This window comes from Aythya fuligula, chromosome 1, assembly GCF_009819795.1.
Source record: "Aythya fuligula isolate bAytFul2 chromosome 1, bAytFul2.pri, whole genome shotgun sequence".
Classification (NCBI taxonomy): Eukaryota; Metazoa; Chordata; class Aves; order Anseriformes; family Anatidae; genus Aythya; species Aythya fuligula.
The window spans coordinates 131,597,851-131,616,435 of record NC_045559.1 but is presented as its reverse complement, the minus strand read 5'-3'; the positions used below and the strand labels follow the sequence as shown (position 1 = coordinate 131,616,435).

The 18,585-nt window shown below is 40.6% G+C and overlaps 1 protein-coding gene across 2 annotated transcripts in view; it reads right to left on the bottom strand.

Annotated features, from left to right (window-relative positions):
- ANOS1 (anosmin 1) overlaps positions 1–17,776 on the bottom strand; it is a 136,931-nt gene extending 119,155 nt beyond the window's left edge. For both annotated transcript variants that reach the window (XM_032188658.1, XM_032188666.1), the window contains exon 1: positions 17,419–17,776. In XM_032188658.1, coding sequence (XP_032044549.1) covers positions 17,419–17,601 — 183 coding nt within the window. In that variant the 5' untranslated portion in view covers positions 17,602–17,776. The remainder of the gene's footprint in view (positions 1–17,418) is intronic.
- Between the last annotated feature and the right edge of the window lie 809 nt (positions 17,777–18,585).

Below are 18,585 nucleotides of genomic sequence, written 5' to 3'. Positions count from 1 at the left end.
CCCAAGGGGCAGCTGCTCCTTGCTGTGGCTGAAAGCATAAGACTGCATGTTGGGTTCTATAATGACCTTACGTTTTCCCTGATGCATAAAGAATGTTCCTTAGACTTTGATCTCATTAACACAAATGAAAACCAAAATTTCAACAATAAAACCAAATAATGATCATCCAAACCTGGCAAAATAACAAAGCATAACACCTACCACCAGAACAACACCAAAAAAAAAAAGCCACTTAATAGGACTCTAACATGAAAGAAGAGAACAAACACTATTTAGTAGACATTAGTCATCTTTTAATGTATTACCTACCCATCAGGCAGACACCTGGATGACTTTATGGTGCGTGCTTTATACAAAAACTTGTGTAGAAATAGAGAGTTAATCTTAACTATGTACATATATTTCCTCTGTGATCCAATGAGTAAATACAACAGATTTAACTCTTTTCTCTTTTTTTTTTTTAATAAACCAAGTGACAATATTCTGAAAATTAAAAACAGCAGAATGCACAAATATATGCAGACCTTCTGTTACTGTAACCAGTCACCATGGTCCCTCACAGATAAAAAAAATGTACATCCTCCTCATCAGAATCAATTTCTATACCACAAACTTATACTGTAGAAAAGTAAATGTTGGTTACTGGTTAACTCAAAGTGACTAAGTTAGAGGTGACTGAATATAAGGAACAGTTACAAAGCTGATCTGCTCTTAACAGTTGATTCTGGTGACATAACTGCAATTTGCAAATAGAAATTAAAATTAAATTATCATGGAAAACAGCTTGACGAACACTGCAGTCTAATTTTAAACATCTGGATTAACACCAGCAAATGCATATCGCAAATAATTTAATCAAAGTATCAGTAGCGCTATTATTTTTAGAAAGTCTCCAGTTTTCTTTTGGATTTACACTTATGCCGCCATCACCTGTAATGCACTAGCTCTGATCACAATGATACAGCAGGCTCCTGCTGTGGATGGGTGGGTATGAACAGAACTGTATTGACCTAAACCTTGCATTGATTGTTTCCCAAACAGTTCGTGCAAAGTCATCTTCAGCCTTCATTTCTATTACAGACTGTCCTCATTGAAGTTTACATTGAAATATGTAAAGCCACTACTTCACATGCACCAAAAGAAAAGCACAGAGAAAAAAAAAAAAATCTGAGTAATTATGAAAAACAATCAAGTAAAATCATCAATCACCAACTAAATTGCAATATACACCAGCATTCCTTATAAAGCTGTCATCGTATGTTCCTAGAAAGACTGTGAGCAAAAATCCAAAGGTCATTACCAATGAAACAACAAGAGATCAGTAGTTTTGAAAATATAGACTATGCATAGCTTTGATTAACATTGCATCTCCAGTACGCAACACCTTTTCTCTTTTTACAGTAGTGCCTTCTCAAATGATGGAAAACCTACTAGATAAACACAAGCTGTAAAAACAAACGAGCCACAGGAATTCTGGTATCTCCATTGCACTTGTGAGTTATGACTGCCTTCTTGTGGTTTCACAGACTTCAGTGTTACCACTTCTAAGACTGATCTCAACTGAGTTTTATTCTATGTAGCAGAAGTTTCTATCAATCTATAAAAGAAACATGACCTAAATAAACTTCATTTCACTAAGGAACATGAGGAATTAAAGACAATGACACTAAGATACTAGAAGAATATTCAGCATCTCACAGTAATGAATATACTTGGGGCCAAACCCTGCACACATTTCTTGGGATTAAGTAACCCAGTTAAAGGGAACAAAATCTAATCTAATAGCATGAATATGAAAATTAAAAGATGTCTTGTTGACTATTTGTTTCTAGGCTCAATTTCAAAACCCTCACCATTTCAAAATGATGTTTCTTAATGTGCCTTTTCGCTCATGTCATAAAGTAGATTTAGCTATGCAAATTAAATAACAAGATGATAATAGTATATGCTGGCTCAAAAATAACGACACAAAGGTAGCCCACTGGGAAATTAGCAGCAAAAGGAACAAACGACATTCTAAAAATTAATATTTACTTTTACAAAACACAATATAAGTGTAGATGTGATTTTGTTTAAAGTGTATTTGAGAAAACACAGTTTACCAAAAAAGACAGTAATATTCCAGGTTTCAGAAATGTGTGCATGCTACTTTTGTGCTAACTTATCTGACTTTATAACTGAAAACGACAGTCCATGTGACGATTCTGTGTAATTATAATACTACTGGGTAGTTGGGTCCCAACAGTATGTGATGTGCTATGCTTACTACAGGCTGTGTTCACCTGCACTGCCTACCAGCCAATCATTCCAGAATCAGCTACAAATACTCCAGGGTATCTCCATACTAGGAAGTAGTGTGAAGCACAGGAGCACATCGGTTGAGCAAAACAACTGATGTTGACAGATCTAATACTTGCGCTATATGTATGCCAACTTCTGTTTCCTTCCAAACTAGTGCAGTCCCATGAACTCAATTTCCATAAACTGCTAACGTAAATTAGACCTAATTTAAGCCTGGAGCACCTCTTCCAGTTATGTTCATCCAGAAGGAATCTACTGCATGACCTCTCAGTTTGGTCTATGAAAAAGAGGATCATGTAGCTCTGGAGACTTACTCTAAATACACTCTGATTCACAGAAAACATTAACATGTAGATGCACTTCAGAAATTTCCAACACCTCCCACAAACATACAAGAGAGGTATTTCATTTCAGTCCTTCCTACTAGGTTAGATTTTCCTCCTAAGCCATCTTTTTTTCACGACCATTCAGGGCACCATTCCTTTCTGGACCTGCAACAAGCTTATGGTTCTGGTATCTCATGTACCTAAGAAACTAAGAATAAATGATAGGGTAGCAACCCCATGTTTTTATATGATCATTTTTATTATAAATTAACTATAAACTATATGAACATGGGATACTCCATGAAGCTTGCATTGTGGTGGAGTCATTTCTGATTATAAAACTGCTAAATGCATTATACTACACACTGGTCATGAAATATTTTCCTGTATTTTCTCTTATTCTGTCCTGGTATCTATGGGAGGGACATCATTAAATAGCACACTTGTATCTTTGCCAAAGATACATGAACACAGCTGCCCTTATCAAAATTAACAGCTCTCTGCTACCTTTTTTTTTTTTTTTTTTTTTTTTTTTTTTTTTTTTTTTTTGCTTTTTCTATAGAAGTCTAGGCTCAGTGAGTGAAGTACACTTCATCAGACCTGTAATTTCCTAGAAACATTTACAAAAGGTTTCTGTGGTCATTCAAGAATTAAATAACTGTCCAGATCAAAATGACCTTTTGACTCAAAAGCAGCACAGTCTATCTTGAACCTGCATAAAAACCAAGACAATATTGTTAACATACGCTCAAAAAGGACTAACTCAAACATATGTCAGCCACACAGAAAAAAACAGCTTTTCCACAACAGTAAAAGCAGCATTTCAGGAAGAAGGCTGATTTCCCAGACATATTTTAATTGCTACAGTCTTTCCATGCATCTGCCTTGACTGTAGACATTAAAGGAAGACAGGCAAAATGTAATGGGTACAATTTAATTAGCCTATAACTTTATTATCTCAACTATAAAGCACAACCCAACAACTAATCACACTGTGTGAGCTAACACTGTTCCCTCCACTGCTCCTATTGGTTTGGCCCTCAGCCTGTTCCTCCCCAGTCCAGCTCTCAGTTCTGTGGAAAGCCAACCCCCAGTACCACCACATTAAGCCAATAACAAAGACTAGTGGATGCCTGTCACATTCTGGTCAGATACCACATATAACATCAGATGATAAATGTCCTTATTTTATCATGTAACAAAAAGGGAAGCCATGACCCCTTTCCCTGACTTTAGTTCAGTGCTGCTGTCTCTCCCTAGCTCCCAGACCTGTAAACCCTGTTCATATTTGTCTGCAGACTGCATTTTTACTCCCATCCTATTTTAAGGAACTGCAGCAGCTCCCAGAACAGCAAAGGTTGCAAGGGCATTGTGTTGACAATGGATGAAAAACAGGCATCATGTGAAGGAGCATACAGTAGGGTGGGAAGTTTGAGTCTTTCCCTTTCCACTTGATCCTAGCCGGGGCCCTTCTATCCTGCAACGCTGACAATATATTCCTGCGAAAAGAGCCAGACTTTTAATGCATGTTAAAATAGATACAAGACACTTCTTCAGTTTCCTTATAAGCTTTTTCCAGCTTGTTAAGAACTGTATGCCATATGAAACGTATACAACTGCTACAGTCCTGTCTTCTAGACCACCCTGCAATCAACCTTAGATTGTGGGAGGAAGAACAGATGAGAGGGAGAGGAAAACAACATGAAGTGTTATTATTTGAAAAAGATACAAGACACTAAAATTATTCATACAGTCTGAGCTACAAGGATATAAACTGGATCTTTCTACAGAGATCTTCCACTGAACATTGTGAAAGTTGCCTCACCGTATGATAAACCTTTCCACAAACAAAAAGACTTTCCTGTGCCAGTTTTCTAGTATACAGTCTGATAACTAGCTAATGAAGACATACCATTTAAAAAAAAAAAAATCTCTTTTCAAGGCAGGACTGCAGCATTTGTCATTGACACATGTCTGGTTACCAGAGATATAGCTGCTATGCAGAGCAATCATTTCCTGACAGGTATATCGTGTTTCAGTCATTTCTAGCATCAGGTGAAAGAGTTTAAAATTAAGACAGCTTAATTTGTGTTGTAGATATTGAAAGACTTGTAATATGAGAGGTGTCAAAGCTTGGCCTAAGTTCCTATCCAAGCTACAGTATTTTAAAGCCCCAGTCAATGCAAACAATTGGATGTGAACTTTTTCACAGAATTCCACTGGAAAGATAACAGAAGCTCTGAAGCCTAGGATTTTCTATCTTCAATCCACACTAACAGACACAAAAAATAATAATGCCCATATTTTATGAGTTTAAGCATCTACAAGTGTGTTTGTATTTTAAACATCTACAACTGAGGTTAATACCAGTTATCAACATCTTGAATCATCAGCAGGTTTTGTATAAGAAAAAGAAACAAAAATTTGTTATATCATTTATTCTTGCAAAACTGTCAAATATTTCAGTTGTTTCATCTTTGGAAAGTCCCACATATTTCTGGCATGCTCCAGGAATTCTATCCCTATTACACTGTCTCATTCCATCTTACCAGTCTTCTCACCTGTGCAAAGCAATTAAGAAAGACAGTGAAGTGAAGTGGGTTGTGGTACTACAAATATGTTGATAATACTCAGGTTTGTTTTTCATTGGACTGAGGAGCTCTGCTTGATTTGCTTTCTCAGTGGGAAGGTCATGGATGAGAACAACTTGACTGAGGCTTGATCTATAACAGATGGATCTACTAGGTATGAGTAAGCATCTTACGGGCATGAAAATTTGACATCTGCTGCTATTATTAAGAGGATAAGCCATGCCTGTTGATGAAGCTTACAGGGATGCCACAGAATCCCTGAGGGCACCCGAATATATACAGTATATAGGACAATATCTCATTTTGTAATAAATAAATAAATATTTACTGTCTTTAGTGGTACTCAGCTCTGGTTACATCACAAAAAAATATGTTTCTACCTTTGTTTATGATTTGAAGGAATTGCTTCTAAAAATTTTATCTTAATTTGAAGTCAAGGTATTTTACACCTGGCAAATAACTGGCAATTTGGTTTTACTTTATCCTGATGGCATAGTAACATTTACTACCACCCTGAATTGTAAAGGATGATGTCAAGATGTATTAAGATGGTATCTAACAAATCTAAGTTAATTGTCTTTAAACAGTACAATGGGAATTTTATTGTTTTTATCTACAAATTTTGATCAGATATTTCTAGTATATTTGGCACTGGTCTAAGATTATTTCAGTTGCAATCACTAGAGACATTACTGTCATCTGTAGGGATATCAAACTCAGGCCAACAATGAGAACTCCAGAAAAAAATATATAAATAAATAAATCTGTATTAAACTGATAATTATATAAATGGAAGAGGTGATAAGTTTCATTCAGAAATGTGAAAGATCTCCAGCTAAAGAAAAAACAGGAACTTACACTACACCCATGTGTAAAGCTCTTTAGTCTTTAAAACTGAGTCATGCTTTCTATCCCAAAACAACAGCAGACAGTATATCCTTCAGAAAACTCATTTCTTCATTTGTTCACTTCTTTCTACAATCTGGAGACTGGCTTAGGTTTTGTTTTACTTAAAGTCTAGTCCACATTGCTCTTCTTTTTTCTATTTAAGACAAATAAAGTTTTGAACACTGGGAGGAGGCTTGAAATAACTATTAGTTGCTGCTAAACATTTAATCGACAACTTCAGTGCTGTACAGTGCACAAATGTATCTGTGTTGTTCTATAGTTAAAATTTTTCACAAAATGAGCTAATATGCTGCATATGCTACATCAAATGCATTTATACTCTGGATCCCCTAGATAGAAAAATCATAATATTTAACAAAAGTCTATTGTCTTTCACACTGCTTATTCAATTCTTTTACTCCAACAATAATTCTTTTAAGTCCAACAATAAGCTTCTAGTTCCAGAAATCCATGTCCTCTTTCCTTATTTGTTCTGACAAGTGTGTCCCATAGCTGATAGCAAGTACTATATGAGGCGAGTCACACACCTCATTAACTGGATGATTTTTACCTCTTTCTGTCAGTTTGTCTAACCCTAAATGTTCTTTCCACCTACTGCAGATCCAGACTGACCAAAGTTTGGCTAATTCATGATCTTTCCATTAAAAGTTACATAGAAAGACATCTCAAAATGGGGAAAAAAGCCTCAAGCTCTCCTACATCCAGTTACTTTCCCAAAATTGCTATGCTCAAATGTCAACATATTACAAACTCTCTATGACTAAGAAAAATGGGGGCAGATAATGATGTGGGTTATTATTGTCTAGCTGTAGTTTACACAGTAATGTGATTTTGTTGTTTCCAAAGGAATTATAATCATCTAATTAAATAAAAACAAACCTTGTTGAATTGTCTTCCAAAAAAGAACATAAATTATTAAAAAAAAAAAATCACTGAGTCACTGTATTAGAACACATTATTATTATTGTTCTTTCTCTTTCCTCAGCTTTCAACTATTTGCTGCCTTACGTATTTGTCCATCCATGTACAAAATCCCAAGAAATTCAAAGCCTTGGGTTTAAGAAATTAATTTACAGTGTGTAGGACCAAAGAAAGTCCAGAGGCATGACTGGAATGTTTCTGTGGTACAAAGATATCATCAACAATTAAAAAACATTATCAATTGACTGCAAATGACGTATAGACCTATATCTATTATTTAAAGCATGAGATGTTCATATGCGTAAAGAGCACATTGTTTTATTTAATATAAATCAATGTGAAAATAACCCCCCAAAATAATAATCCATAAAAAGGAAAAACACTTATTCTTATAAATTCCAGGAATAGGAATGAAGGTTGAGCTACGTTTACACTGGAGTAAATAAGCACATTATTCTCATCCAGTCTTTATCATCAACCTCAATTTCCAAGGAAGACACCTTCTCCAAAGCAATTATTTCCCTCACATTATCTTATTATAAGATCTATGGCAGCTGCAACCTCACAAGAAGCAAAAGCACTACCTTGGCTAGGTTTGTGGTTTGAGTTGTGACAACGAGGGAAACTACAGTGGCAGTAGTTTGTCAGACTAGAAAGATAACCTTGCAGTAGACAGTGACCAACATTAAGACTAGGGAGGCAACTAGGCTTTGTCTAGCGTATGAGAACACACCACATGTGCAGCTCTTCTCTCATCAGATGACCAAACTTACAGTATATGTGCAACACACTAAATCCAGCACTTCTGAAAACGTACACAGGACATGCACCAAAAGATCCAAAGCTTCTCCCAAAGAATTGGGATCACTAATTAATGCAGAATACATGCAAGTAAATCACAGTATTGACTCAAGAGAGCAGGCAGCCATCATCAGAACTTATTTCCAGTTGAAAATTCTCCAGAGTAACTTTTACAAGTTTAACAGAGTGATGTTCAGAGAGCATGAAGTGCTCGGAAAGCCAAAGCAGCCTGTTCCTTTGACACACTTTTCTCACAGTCCATCAGTGTGATAGGGCATGGTCTATAGGGAAGATAAAAATGAGAAGCACGCTACCAACACCTGGACACAGGTGAACTGCCTTTACCCTCCCAAGGTACTTTTATTAAAGAATTGAATGAAAACCAGGTGAAAAGAAGCCAGCCAAAGGTCATCACAATTACCTGGACAAGCTGTACACTTGAGCATCCCTGATCATTGAATAAACAATGTTTATTTGCCTGCATTGGATATGCATATGACATGAGCACGAATCACCTAGACCTCTGCAGTGAATTTTCTTTGAGGTTTTGAAACTGGATTTCCCAATGAAGACAGAAGGATATTCAAACCACGTTTTAATTAAATTACAAACAAGAATTATTTTTTTTTTAAACCAGGTATAACTCAAAGCAGCTCAGGAGAAGAAAAACAAAACAAAACAAAACAAAAAAACTCTTCCTTTGTGTTTGTGTGGGGCAGTTCCCTATTTCTAGCCCTAATTTGAATTAATTGTATCCTGTCCCAGTAAAATCTATGGTCCCCTATACTCCTGGACAAATTCTCCGTCCAGCATTGTCTTCTCTTGTGTGTGTCTACTGGAGGTCACCCTTCTCCATCTTTCTCCCTTCTGAGACTCTCTCTTCTTTTTCTCCATGCAAGTTTTGTGACTATATCTTCCTCTAGTAATCTCAGCTCCTGCCAGGGGATTCACTCCCTTTGCAGAGGGAGTCAAGTAACTTCTGTTTTAAAAGATGACGATGAAAGATACAAACCAAGGTAGGGGGAATTAAAACATGCAGTGTCCATGTCAAAATAAATACTTTTTTTGTGTGTCTGCGTGTGAAAGATGTATTTTCCTGTATTACGTTTTCAATTCATAAATATGTTTACATAATTTGGAGGACATACTTCTTTGACAAGCTAGAGACACATTGGTAAAAACGCACTTCACAGAAGTCAATGGAAAATTTTGATATAAACTTTGGGCTGGGATTTTTCCCCAAATCTGGAAATACTTGATATTCTTTTTGATGAATGAAGGTGAATGTATGATTCTTTTAAATCAGAGATGAAAGGAACAGAACTCTATTTTCAAGTTTAAAGGGTCCACTTACCTTTCAACACCCCCAGTTCTCCACCTTCATATCCTGTGATCTTGTGGACATTAAAAGATTAAAAAAAAAAAAAAAAAAAAAAAAGGAGGGGGAAGTGGGGGATAAAACTAGAACTGGGATGCCAAGTTCACATCACTCTTCTTCTTTGTTGACAAAGGCTGCATGGCCCCAATGTACATATGTGGACTTGATCCAGCTGAAATCAACAGAAGGTTTTTCATGGACTTCAAAGGTTTTTGAGATATAAGACCTTAATGCTTAGCTATGGCAAAGGTCAAAAAATGAAAATTCTTGGTGTAAACTCCTAGTCAATACGTTTTTTGGTGCAAGCTTTACATTTGCTAGGCACCAACTACTTAATGTAATGTAACGTAATTGTGAACGTGTCTACTTTCTGTTGTAACATACTGCTGATACTTGCTTGTTAATCATGTTTTTTATCTTTAAAAAATATAGATATAAAATAACAGTACTTTTTCTGTTTACAGAAGGTGGAGATGCACTCAACTCCAGATTATCACAGAAAGCAGAAAATCACATAGAATAGCCGACAGAGATGCAGATCAGCTTGTGAATAATAATCTCCCTTTGTAGACACATAAATTCAGTACTCACTCTTAAGAAATTTGCCCTTTGCAAAATGACAAATGTTCAGCATCTGGGAAATGAATCTGTTTTTCAAGCTGTCTCAGAAATGCATTGTGTTTTTTTTTTTTTCCTTACAGGATACTTACTAAATAAAACTTATTAACTATCGCTCTCAACTGTATTAAAATGACAGAGACAACCCATATGTAGACAACAAACAGTTTTAAAAATATTCTTAATATGAACACTACCTAGCTTATAAACTATCTTTTTCCTCGCTAGTGAGTGAACATATATGCAAATGGAAAAAGGATTTACATTTGAAAAATACCAATAATTCTCTATCAGAAGTTTTCTAATGCTTTTCAAAAGCAACATCCCCTTTCCCTATACACTCCCATGACATTAAAAGTATGCCTTGCCAGTATTATCTATACAAAGAATGTATGCTTCAAAATACATTAGCAACAATATTAGTTTTATTGCATTTGGTATCATACATACTTATCGCATTAACAGCATTTTTAATTTTATGTAGTATAAAGATTTTTCTTCTAGTATACAGTCAGCCACAAGCAAAAAGCAAGAATACTATCTTGCAACGCTTACTGTTCAATAAAATTGTTCACTAATTTCTTCTGTTTCCATGCAGTTTATTTGATTTGCATTTAAACCTTACACATGAGACACAAAAACATTCTAATTTGGAATGACAACATTCAAAGTTACGATCCCAAATCAGAGAAATTTAAACTGCTAGCCAGCAAAGACCAGGCTCTATAACCCTTGCGCTCACGTTAACTGCACACTTTCACTGATGCCAAAGAGCTTTGAGTTTGGTCATGACAAAGTTCATAGATTTAGATACAACCACAAAGACTAACTGTGGGTCAATTCCACAATGTGGATTTTCCACCAAGAGAATAATGAGGATATTTTCACTAGTTGTGACAGTTATTATTCAAAGTGAACTTTTTGCCTTCAAAGATTTTACTTAAGATCATGACAAGATCTATGCATTTCTTGTTCATTATGGCAGATCTCAATAATATGAGCACACCAAATGTCAGAATAATTATCCAGATCGTATGCCATCTGAACAACAAAAACAGACGGACAATTTGGATTTTTAATTTTTTTGAGAAAATCATAAAGCAATGACAAATGTTCAGATTTGTCTGTGGAAATAAATTAACAGCTGTGTGCTTGTAAGGAGACATATGAAAGTCAGAATTATTTAACACAAGGCCTATTTTTGGAAAGGAGATGAGTACTGAAATGGCAATACAAGCAGATGGCACACATTTCTTAAGTAGTAACATGTAGAAAAGATTATGAACATGTCCCCAAAGATCTAAGCCTAGGTGCCTGGACAGCCTGTCAATTGAAACCGAAGCATTCCAGGAATAACACACAACATATCTACTATGGATTGCTACAAAAGTAGTACCTATCTTTTCAAAAGGTTCCATTAAAACTAATTTAAGGTTTGGAGATTATTCAAGACAGTTACAACAAAATGTTTCTTCATGATCTCTGACTTCTCTACAGCAGAGCACATAGAGACACATGCACCCTAGACTTTCAGCCTGGCCTACAGCTTTCCCATCTGGAACTGATTGCAGATTTTTGCAGGTGCAGTCACTTTGGAGTTTCAAGCAATTTGAAGGCAGATGTGCTGGCACTTAGACAACTGGCTGCTTGACTTGTAGGTAAAATCAGGCATTGGCTATCTAGAGGTAATCGCACACTATTTGCTGAAGGTATAAAATCTAAGAAATTTTATTATATCTTTAAAAGGATTGCCTCTTTTCCCTCAAAAACTTTAGTTGTTCTGACAGACCACATTCCATTTAAAACAGTGAAGACAGTCTCCTACCACAGTTATCAGTCAATCAAAATAAATTTTGAAAGCCTTATTTTTCCCTCCTACAGCTATTAAGCATTATACAATGTATTGAACTATTAACTTAAACGAATTTTTTTCCATTCTTTCAAAAACAATTTTGAGTTAGCATTACCCAACCTAGCTTAATACTTTAAGTTCTAATTCTTACCACATTATTACAAGATTTATGCTAAGAAAGGATATCTCTCAGTAATTTCCCTTCATCTATCACGAACCTGGCTTACCATGTGAGGGATGTCTACACCGCATCAAAAGTTTGGACTGGAACTCATCCAGTACTCAAATTGGCTTAGGCATGAATACAGAACCTATATGTGAACAAGCTCATCCATAGTGTTACTGGTACATTTTATTCAGTATCCACCTTAACAAGTTTAAAGCAACACCTCGTAGGCCTATTCAATCAGTAATGACAATTCTGGGTCATACCCAGAATATGTACACCTGGATTTCCCTAAGAATAAGGGAATGGATTTGCTAAGATTCAGTTTACAATTGAAGACTACCCAAACAAACAAAAAGAAGAAAACTACAGACATGTGTAGGTATCTAAAAATTAAGGGGGGGGGGGGGGGGGGGGGGGGACGGGACATGACACATGATATCTGATCAGATTTAGCATTAGCATTTTGGTTTTAGTGGATTGGTAACCATAAATAGTCAAATAGTCATATATAAACTCATGTAAGAAACTTGTAACAGTGAGAGTGGTTTTGAAAGTGAGTACCAGTATTTAGTTTGCATTGTAGCTTTAAAGTATAATTATTCCTATTGTCTGTTCCAGTCATTCCTCCACATCTGTAGTCCTGGGTCCAGTGCTAGGCTCCCCAGTACACAAGAGACATGGGTTTAGTGAAGCATATCCAGCAAAGGGCCGTTAAGAGTAAAGGACTGTAGCATATTTCATATGAGTAGAGGCTGAGAGAGCTCTGTTTGTTGTGCCTGGAATAGAGAAGTCTTGGGGTGGTTTGATCAATGTTTATAATATCTGATGGGAGGGAGTAAAGAGGACAGAGCCAAACTCTTCTCAGCAGCAGCACAACCTGAAACACGGGAGGTTCTATTTGAACATCAGGAAACACTTTTTAAATTTTATTTTACTGTGAAGGTAACTGATCACAAGAAGCAACTGCCCAGAGAGGTTGTGGAGTCTCTATCCTTTTAGGTACTCAAAATCTGACTGGAGACAGTCCTGACCAACCTGTTCTAGCTGACCCTGCTCAGGGGGATTGAGCAAACCATCCCAGAGGTGCCGTGGGATCACCACTCTCCAATTCAGCAAGCATGTGGTTGTTGGCCACTCTCTGATTCCTCACAGCAAACAGGGCCAGTCTGACAGGTACCCACAACCTCTTCCTGCTGCCATTCTTCCCTTTTCTGGTATGTTCTCCTACCCTCTCAACTTCTGACCCAGCACATGAGATGTACACCTCCTCTACCTGAGCCAACATTTTGAGTTTCATGTGTTAAGATTGAGAGGTCTGTAACACGTGGCAACTAAGACCAAAAATCCATGAGTTCTCAGGTCCAAGTAAACAATGTTTGTTCTCCATATTTTTTTTAATGCTGTACTTCTGGCTTATGAACTTACTCTGACGTTTGCCCCAAGCTCTTATTCACAAACAAAACTTTCAATCATGCTGTTTTCTGAACCTGGCTCAGACAGCTGGCAGTAGAGGTTAAAATCCAAACCATGCTTTCACTCAACTTGAAAACAGAATGCTAAAGGCCACTGCCATGCCCGCTCCCCCAAAATGAGATGAGTTCATCTACAATTAATATCACAGATGGGAAAGGCTATACCTGTAGACAGCAGTGCAAGGAGTCTTTAGTCTTACACTACTAAAACAGACAAGTTACACAGAAAACCTCTAACTAAACTAATCTGAGTACTCAAGCCTCTTTCCCAGATAGCCATACAGGGTCCTTTATTTATACCCACATCCCTTTTGAGAAATAAATAAATAAATAAATAAATAAATAAATAAATAAACAAGCAATACTGTGACCTGGTCTTCATGAGGCTTTTACCTAGTCTGAGTCACTATAAAGCTGGGTTCACAAAGAAACTTTGGATACCTGAAATTAGAATCCCAGACATTTCTGGTCCATCAGCTGAAACATGGGGAAAGGAACTGTCTTCTTAACTGCTAGTCTGAAACTGCTGAGGGAAACAATGTTCTTTACAACCTCAGTACCCAAAAAAGCATGCCTTCTACAGAGGATTCATAGTCTTGATGCTTCTCATGGAGCCAGGCACCTTAGCCCTTCCTTTCTTTCCAAAGCAGAGGAGGAATTGCCCTTCCTTTCTTGTAAGGGCAACTTTTGGGTTCCTCGCTAAGATACAGATGTGCTCTTTTAGACAATAGCCTCACAGGTATAGAGTAGAACTATCAAGGTTGAATCCATGTCTTCTCTGCTGTAGGCAGGCCACTTGACTGTCATGCTTTTAGTTGCTGGAAGAACACTAGCCACCCTCTCCTGATCAGGTGATTTGCAGAGAATAACAAAACACAAATGTTGCCAGAAGCAAAGAACAGAGGTTGAACTCATTGAACTCTACTGTTCAATGCAGTCACCCAAGAGCATGGATGGGTGCCAGTGACCCCTCCAGACACTGTCTCATGCAAGTCATTATTCCTTATATTACAGATTAAAACCCCAGTCTCACTATCCAAAAAGCTATGAGTGCCCTAAACATTAGGCTAGAGAGACATGTTCTCTTTTCCCTATTTTTTTCTGGTCACAAGTAAATCACTGTCTCATTCTGTGCTGTCCAGTGGCCTAATGGCCACAGTTGGGATACAAAATGCTTTCTCACCTGTAACAGCCCAAAACAAGCTGAAGCACATGTTCCAAGAAGCCAGAAGATATGTCACAGCCCCTTCATTCAGAGACTGAGCATCATTCTCCACTGCTGATAAGTGCTGTAATTTATATGCTGCTATGTAAAAGAAGAAAGCACTATGAGCCATCTTGCCTGATTTTTTTTTTGTTTGCTTTTTTAAGAAAGGACTTTGTGCCTGCATACCTTGTATGAAACTTCTGCAGAGAGATGTACCTACATATAAAACGTATGTATTTTATCGAGCTATAAGACCCACATGGTGGGATATCTCCCATATCAACCACAAATGTTCTTTGGTGTGATCTACCTAGAATTCCCCAAACTTCCAAAAAAAAATTGGAAAACTCCTGGAAATTTTACAACAAAATGCAGGCATCTGAGTATGCTCATCAGGCATTCTGGAAATGAGAGACTTGAATTCTTCTTCTACCCTTCATCAATAGCCTTCATGAAAGGGGAAAAAAAAAAAAAAGTAAATTATCTGAAATGTGGAAACGTGCCTTGGTTGAAATAATATGCTACTGGGAATGCAACTTTAACACAAGCTAAGAACTATTTATTTTATATCTGGGAATTAGATAAATAAACCTCTCTTGACCCTTTCAGAAACAGGGATGGTAAAGAAAAATGGGTGAAAATTTCCAGAGTTTCCAGGGGGTAGGACAGAGGTGGTGGGAAATGAAGGAAAATCCCTTGTGAACATTTTGAAAATTTGGAAAAATATCAATTGCCATTCAAACAAGATAGCCAGAAGTTATAGAAACAATCATTATCATTTTTGTTATATTTGACCTGCATTCCGTGAAAGAAAAAAAAAAAAAAAAAAAGTTAGTGCTGTGGTTTTGGTACCCTGAACTGTGTGAAATGAACTCTACAATGTGGTGGAGTCCACCTGCCACCATGCACCCAGCTGCTATCTCCTGACTCCCACACTTAGGTGGTACCTAAAGCAGGGCTGGGAAATGAGTGGGTCACACTTCTTTCCAATCTTGTTCTACCTGGGAGACACTATGGTTCCCTCCTGCTCCTGCTGGGTGTTTGGTTCACTTCAAAGGCTGAATCAGATTACAAGATAAGTGGGCATCTCTGCAATGAAAAGAACTCCAGAAACTGCTCCCAGACAAGATGAAAATGGAGGGCTGGGAGGGAGACTGTGTTAAAAGGAGGAAGAGAGGGGATGAAGGGAACATGAAATCCTTTCACAGTGGTGGAACCATATGGTCCACTGTGCATTATCTGTGAGAACATGAAATCCTCCCTATACTCCAAAACTCTCCTCCTTTCCTTCATTAAGAGACAATGGAAAGCTTAACTTCCATAAGCGAGAGTACTTTATCTCCCAACATTACAGTCGTTTCATATCCAGCAGGAGTTTAATCCCTGGAAATTTAGATAAATTACCGTGTGCTTCAGCAGGTTGGGGTTAAAAACTAAGATTTTCAACTGATTACAAAAATAAACAGCCAGTTATTAAGTCCTAACTGAGTAATTTGCAGCTTATTTCACCCTAGCTAATTAAAATGTAATCACTATTGTTTGGCAATGTGCATTCTGTCAGCAGTTTTACGTCGGAAAAGAAATCATGCCAAGAAAACACAAAAAAAGCCTTTCACTCGGAATTGGCTTGATCTAAACTGCCTCTTTAGCCACCGAAACTGTAAAACAAATAAGTTACAACCGCCTGACAACGCCAGAATAAATAAATAAATAAAAATCCCAAGCCCTCCCCGAGACAATGAACTATTTTAACGAGTACCATCCTTTTCAGACGCGCCGGGCAGCGGCGGCCTCGTTGCCAGCAAGCGCCTCGCCGCCCCCAGACCCGGCGAAGCCTCGCCCGGGGCAGCGCCCACCCCACCCAGCCCCGGTCTTAGCCCGGGTCTCGTCCCCGGTCTTAGCCCGGGTCTCATCGGCCCACCCAAACCCTGCTACAGCCAGCGAGCGACTCCCGCGGCCGGCGGGACGAGCGCGTCAGGCTTTCCTTTGGCTGTGACTTTTGTTTTTAAGCGGGTTATCCTTACACCTCTCCCCAGCCAGGGTTTAGTGCCAACACCGTAGCCCTCGGAGCTACTTTCCCCAAGCCGTCGGTGCGATCGGTCCCAGCTCGCAGCGCACGGGGAAGCTGGAGGGAAGCGGGAGGCGCTCCCCAAGCGTTGCGGGGCCGTGCTGTCCCGAGAGGTGGAGGTGGCCGCGCTCCCCACCGGGCTTGTTCTCAAAGGGACTTGGGGGCTACAGAGGGAGACGTGCTCCGGGGGAGATGTGCTCCGGGGGATCCCTCATTTATTAGGCTCAGCGTGTGCACAGTCGAGAGCAGGTGGAGAAGGGAAAACCTCTGCCCAGGGAGGTTACGGATGCCCCATCCCTGGAGGTGTTCATGAGCAGGTTAGGTGAAAGGAGTGCGCGTAGCCGGAAGGTGGGGACGGGCGGGCAGACGCCCGCTGCCCTTACACCGCCTCCCGCATCGCTTCCAGGGCAGCCGCTTTAGGAGCTTTGGGGGCTCACCCTCCCTCCGCACAGCTCACTGCATTTACACCACGCAGCTCTCCCCACACCCCGTCCCCATTTCATCCCCGTTTCGCCACCACCGTTATCCCGAAGGAGACGCAAGAAGAAGAGAAGCCCTACCCGCACCCTCCCCGGGCCGGCACCCAGCGTCCCCCCTCACCCCTCGTTAAAAGCAAAGCCCGAAGCGCACCCCTCGGGGCCGCCCCGTCCCGGCCACCACCTGTGAGGAGCCCTCGCCCCCTGCCCGCCGCCTCCAGGTGCCTGCGGGGCTGAAGCCGCCGCGAAGTTTGCCGGGGGGGCGCCCGGGCACCCGGCCACCCGCCGGGAGGGCAGCGGGACCACCCCGCCCGGCGCCGTGCCCCTACCTGGAAGTGCTTGAAGAAGGCGGAGATGCGGGTGATCTGGAGGCTCAGGCACCTGGAGGTGCATCTGGCCGTGGAGAAAGCCTCGTCCTCCTTGCGGGCGGCGGCGCCGGCCCCCGGCCCGGCGGGGCTGCCGCAGGCGGCCGCTGCCCAGAGGAGCAGGGCGAGGGACGCGCCGGGCACCATGGCTGGGCGGGCGGGCAGGAGGAGGAGGAGGAGGAGGAGGAGGAGGAGGAAGGCAGGGGGCTGCGGGGGGCGGCAGGCGCCGGGGTGCGCTCCCGCTCGCCGGGCGGGTGCCGGGCTGCAGTGGGGGCAGAAGGCTCCGCGGCGCAGAAACTAAACAAGAAAGTTCAATCATCCAACTCCCCTCGCCCCTTCCCTCTCCCCTCCCTCCCTCCCCGCGGCCCTCAGCCCTCCCCCGCGCCGGCAGCGGGCGGGCCGAGCCTGACAGAGGCGGCGCCATTGGCTGCGGAGAGCGCCAGTGCCGGGGCGGGCGGTGCGGCCGCGGGCAGGTCGGAGCGGCACGGCACGGATCGGCTCGGCACGGCCGGCTTCGTGCCGCCACCTGTGTGGCGCCCAGCCCTTAGCGGTGGGGCTGGCACCGCCCGGCCGGCCCGCGGTGGGGTCCAGCCTGTGAAGGGCCGGTCACCGCTGCGGTGCCTCCGAGGGAGAGCTGCGAGAGCGGAGCTTTAAAATGGCTCCCGGGCGGTGCGCAGCAAGTTAGGAGGTCGTTTCCCTGCTCCTGCAGCTGCTGCGGTGCGGCGTGTAGCACGGATGCGTGCCGCATCCCCCCGCGCTCCTCCCGCTGCGGGATGGGGCGAGAGAGGCTCCTTACGGGGGTCTGAGGGACGGGCCTCCCGAGCTGGAAAATCCCGAGGCTGTGCGAGCTGAAATAAGTTGTCTTCTGGCCGTTTCAGGAGATGATAGCGTGAGACGCTTGCTAGTAGCAGTACCTGTTAATAGTACTGGTTACTTAACACTTAAACAGCAGGAGTCTTCTTTACCAAAACAAGTTTTAGGGTAAACTAAGTACATTTTAGGAAACTCACCTGAAATCTAATCAAAATACAGCAAGGTCTTTGACCAGTCTTGCTTGTACTAATTTTACATGGTTATAATTATTTTCCTAATGGATACTCCATTGTGCACAAATGTGAAATAAAGCATATA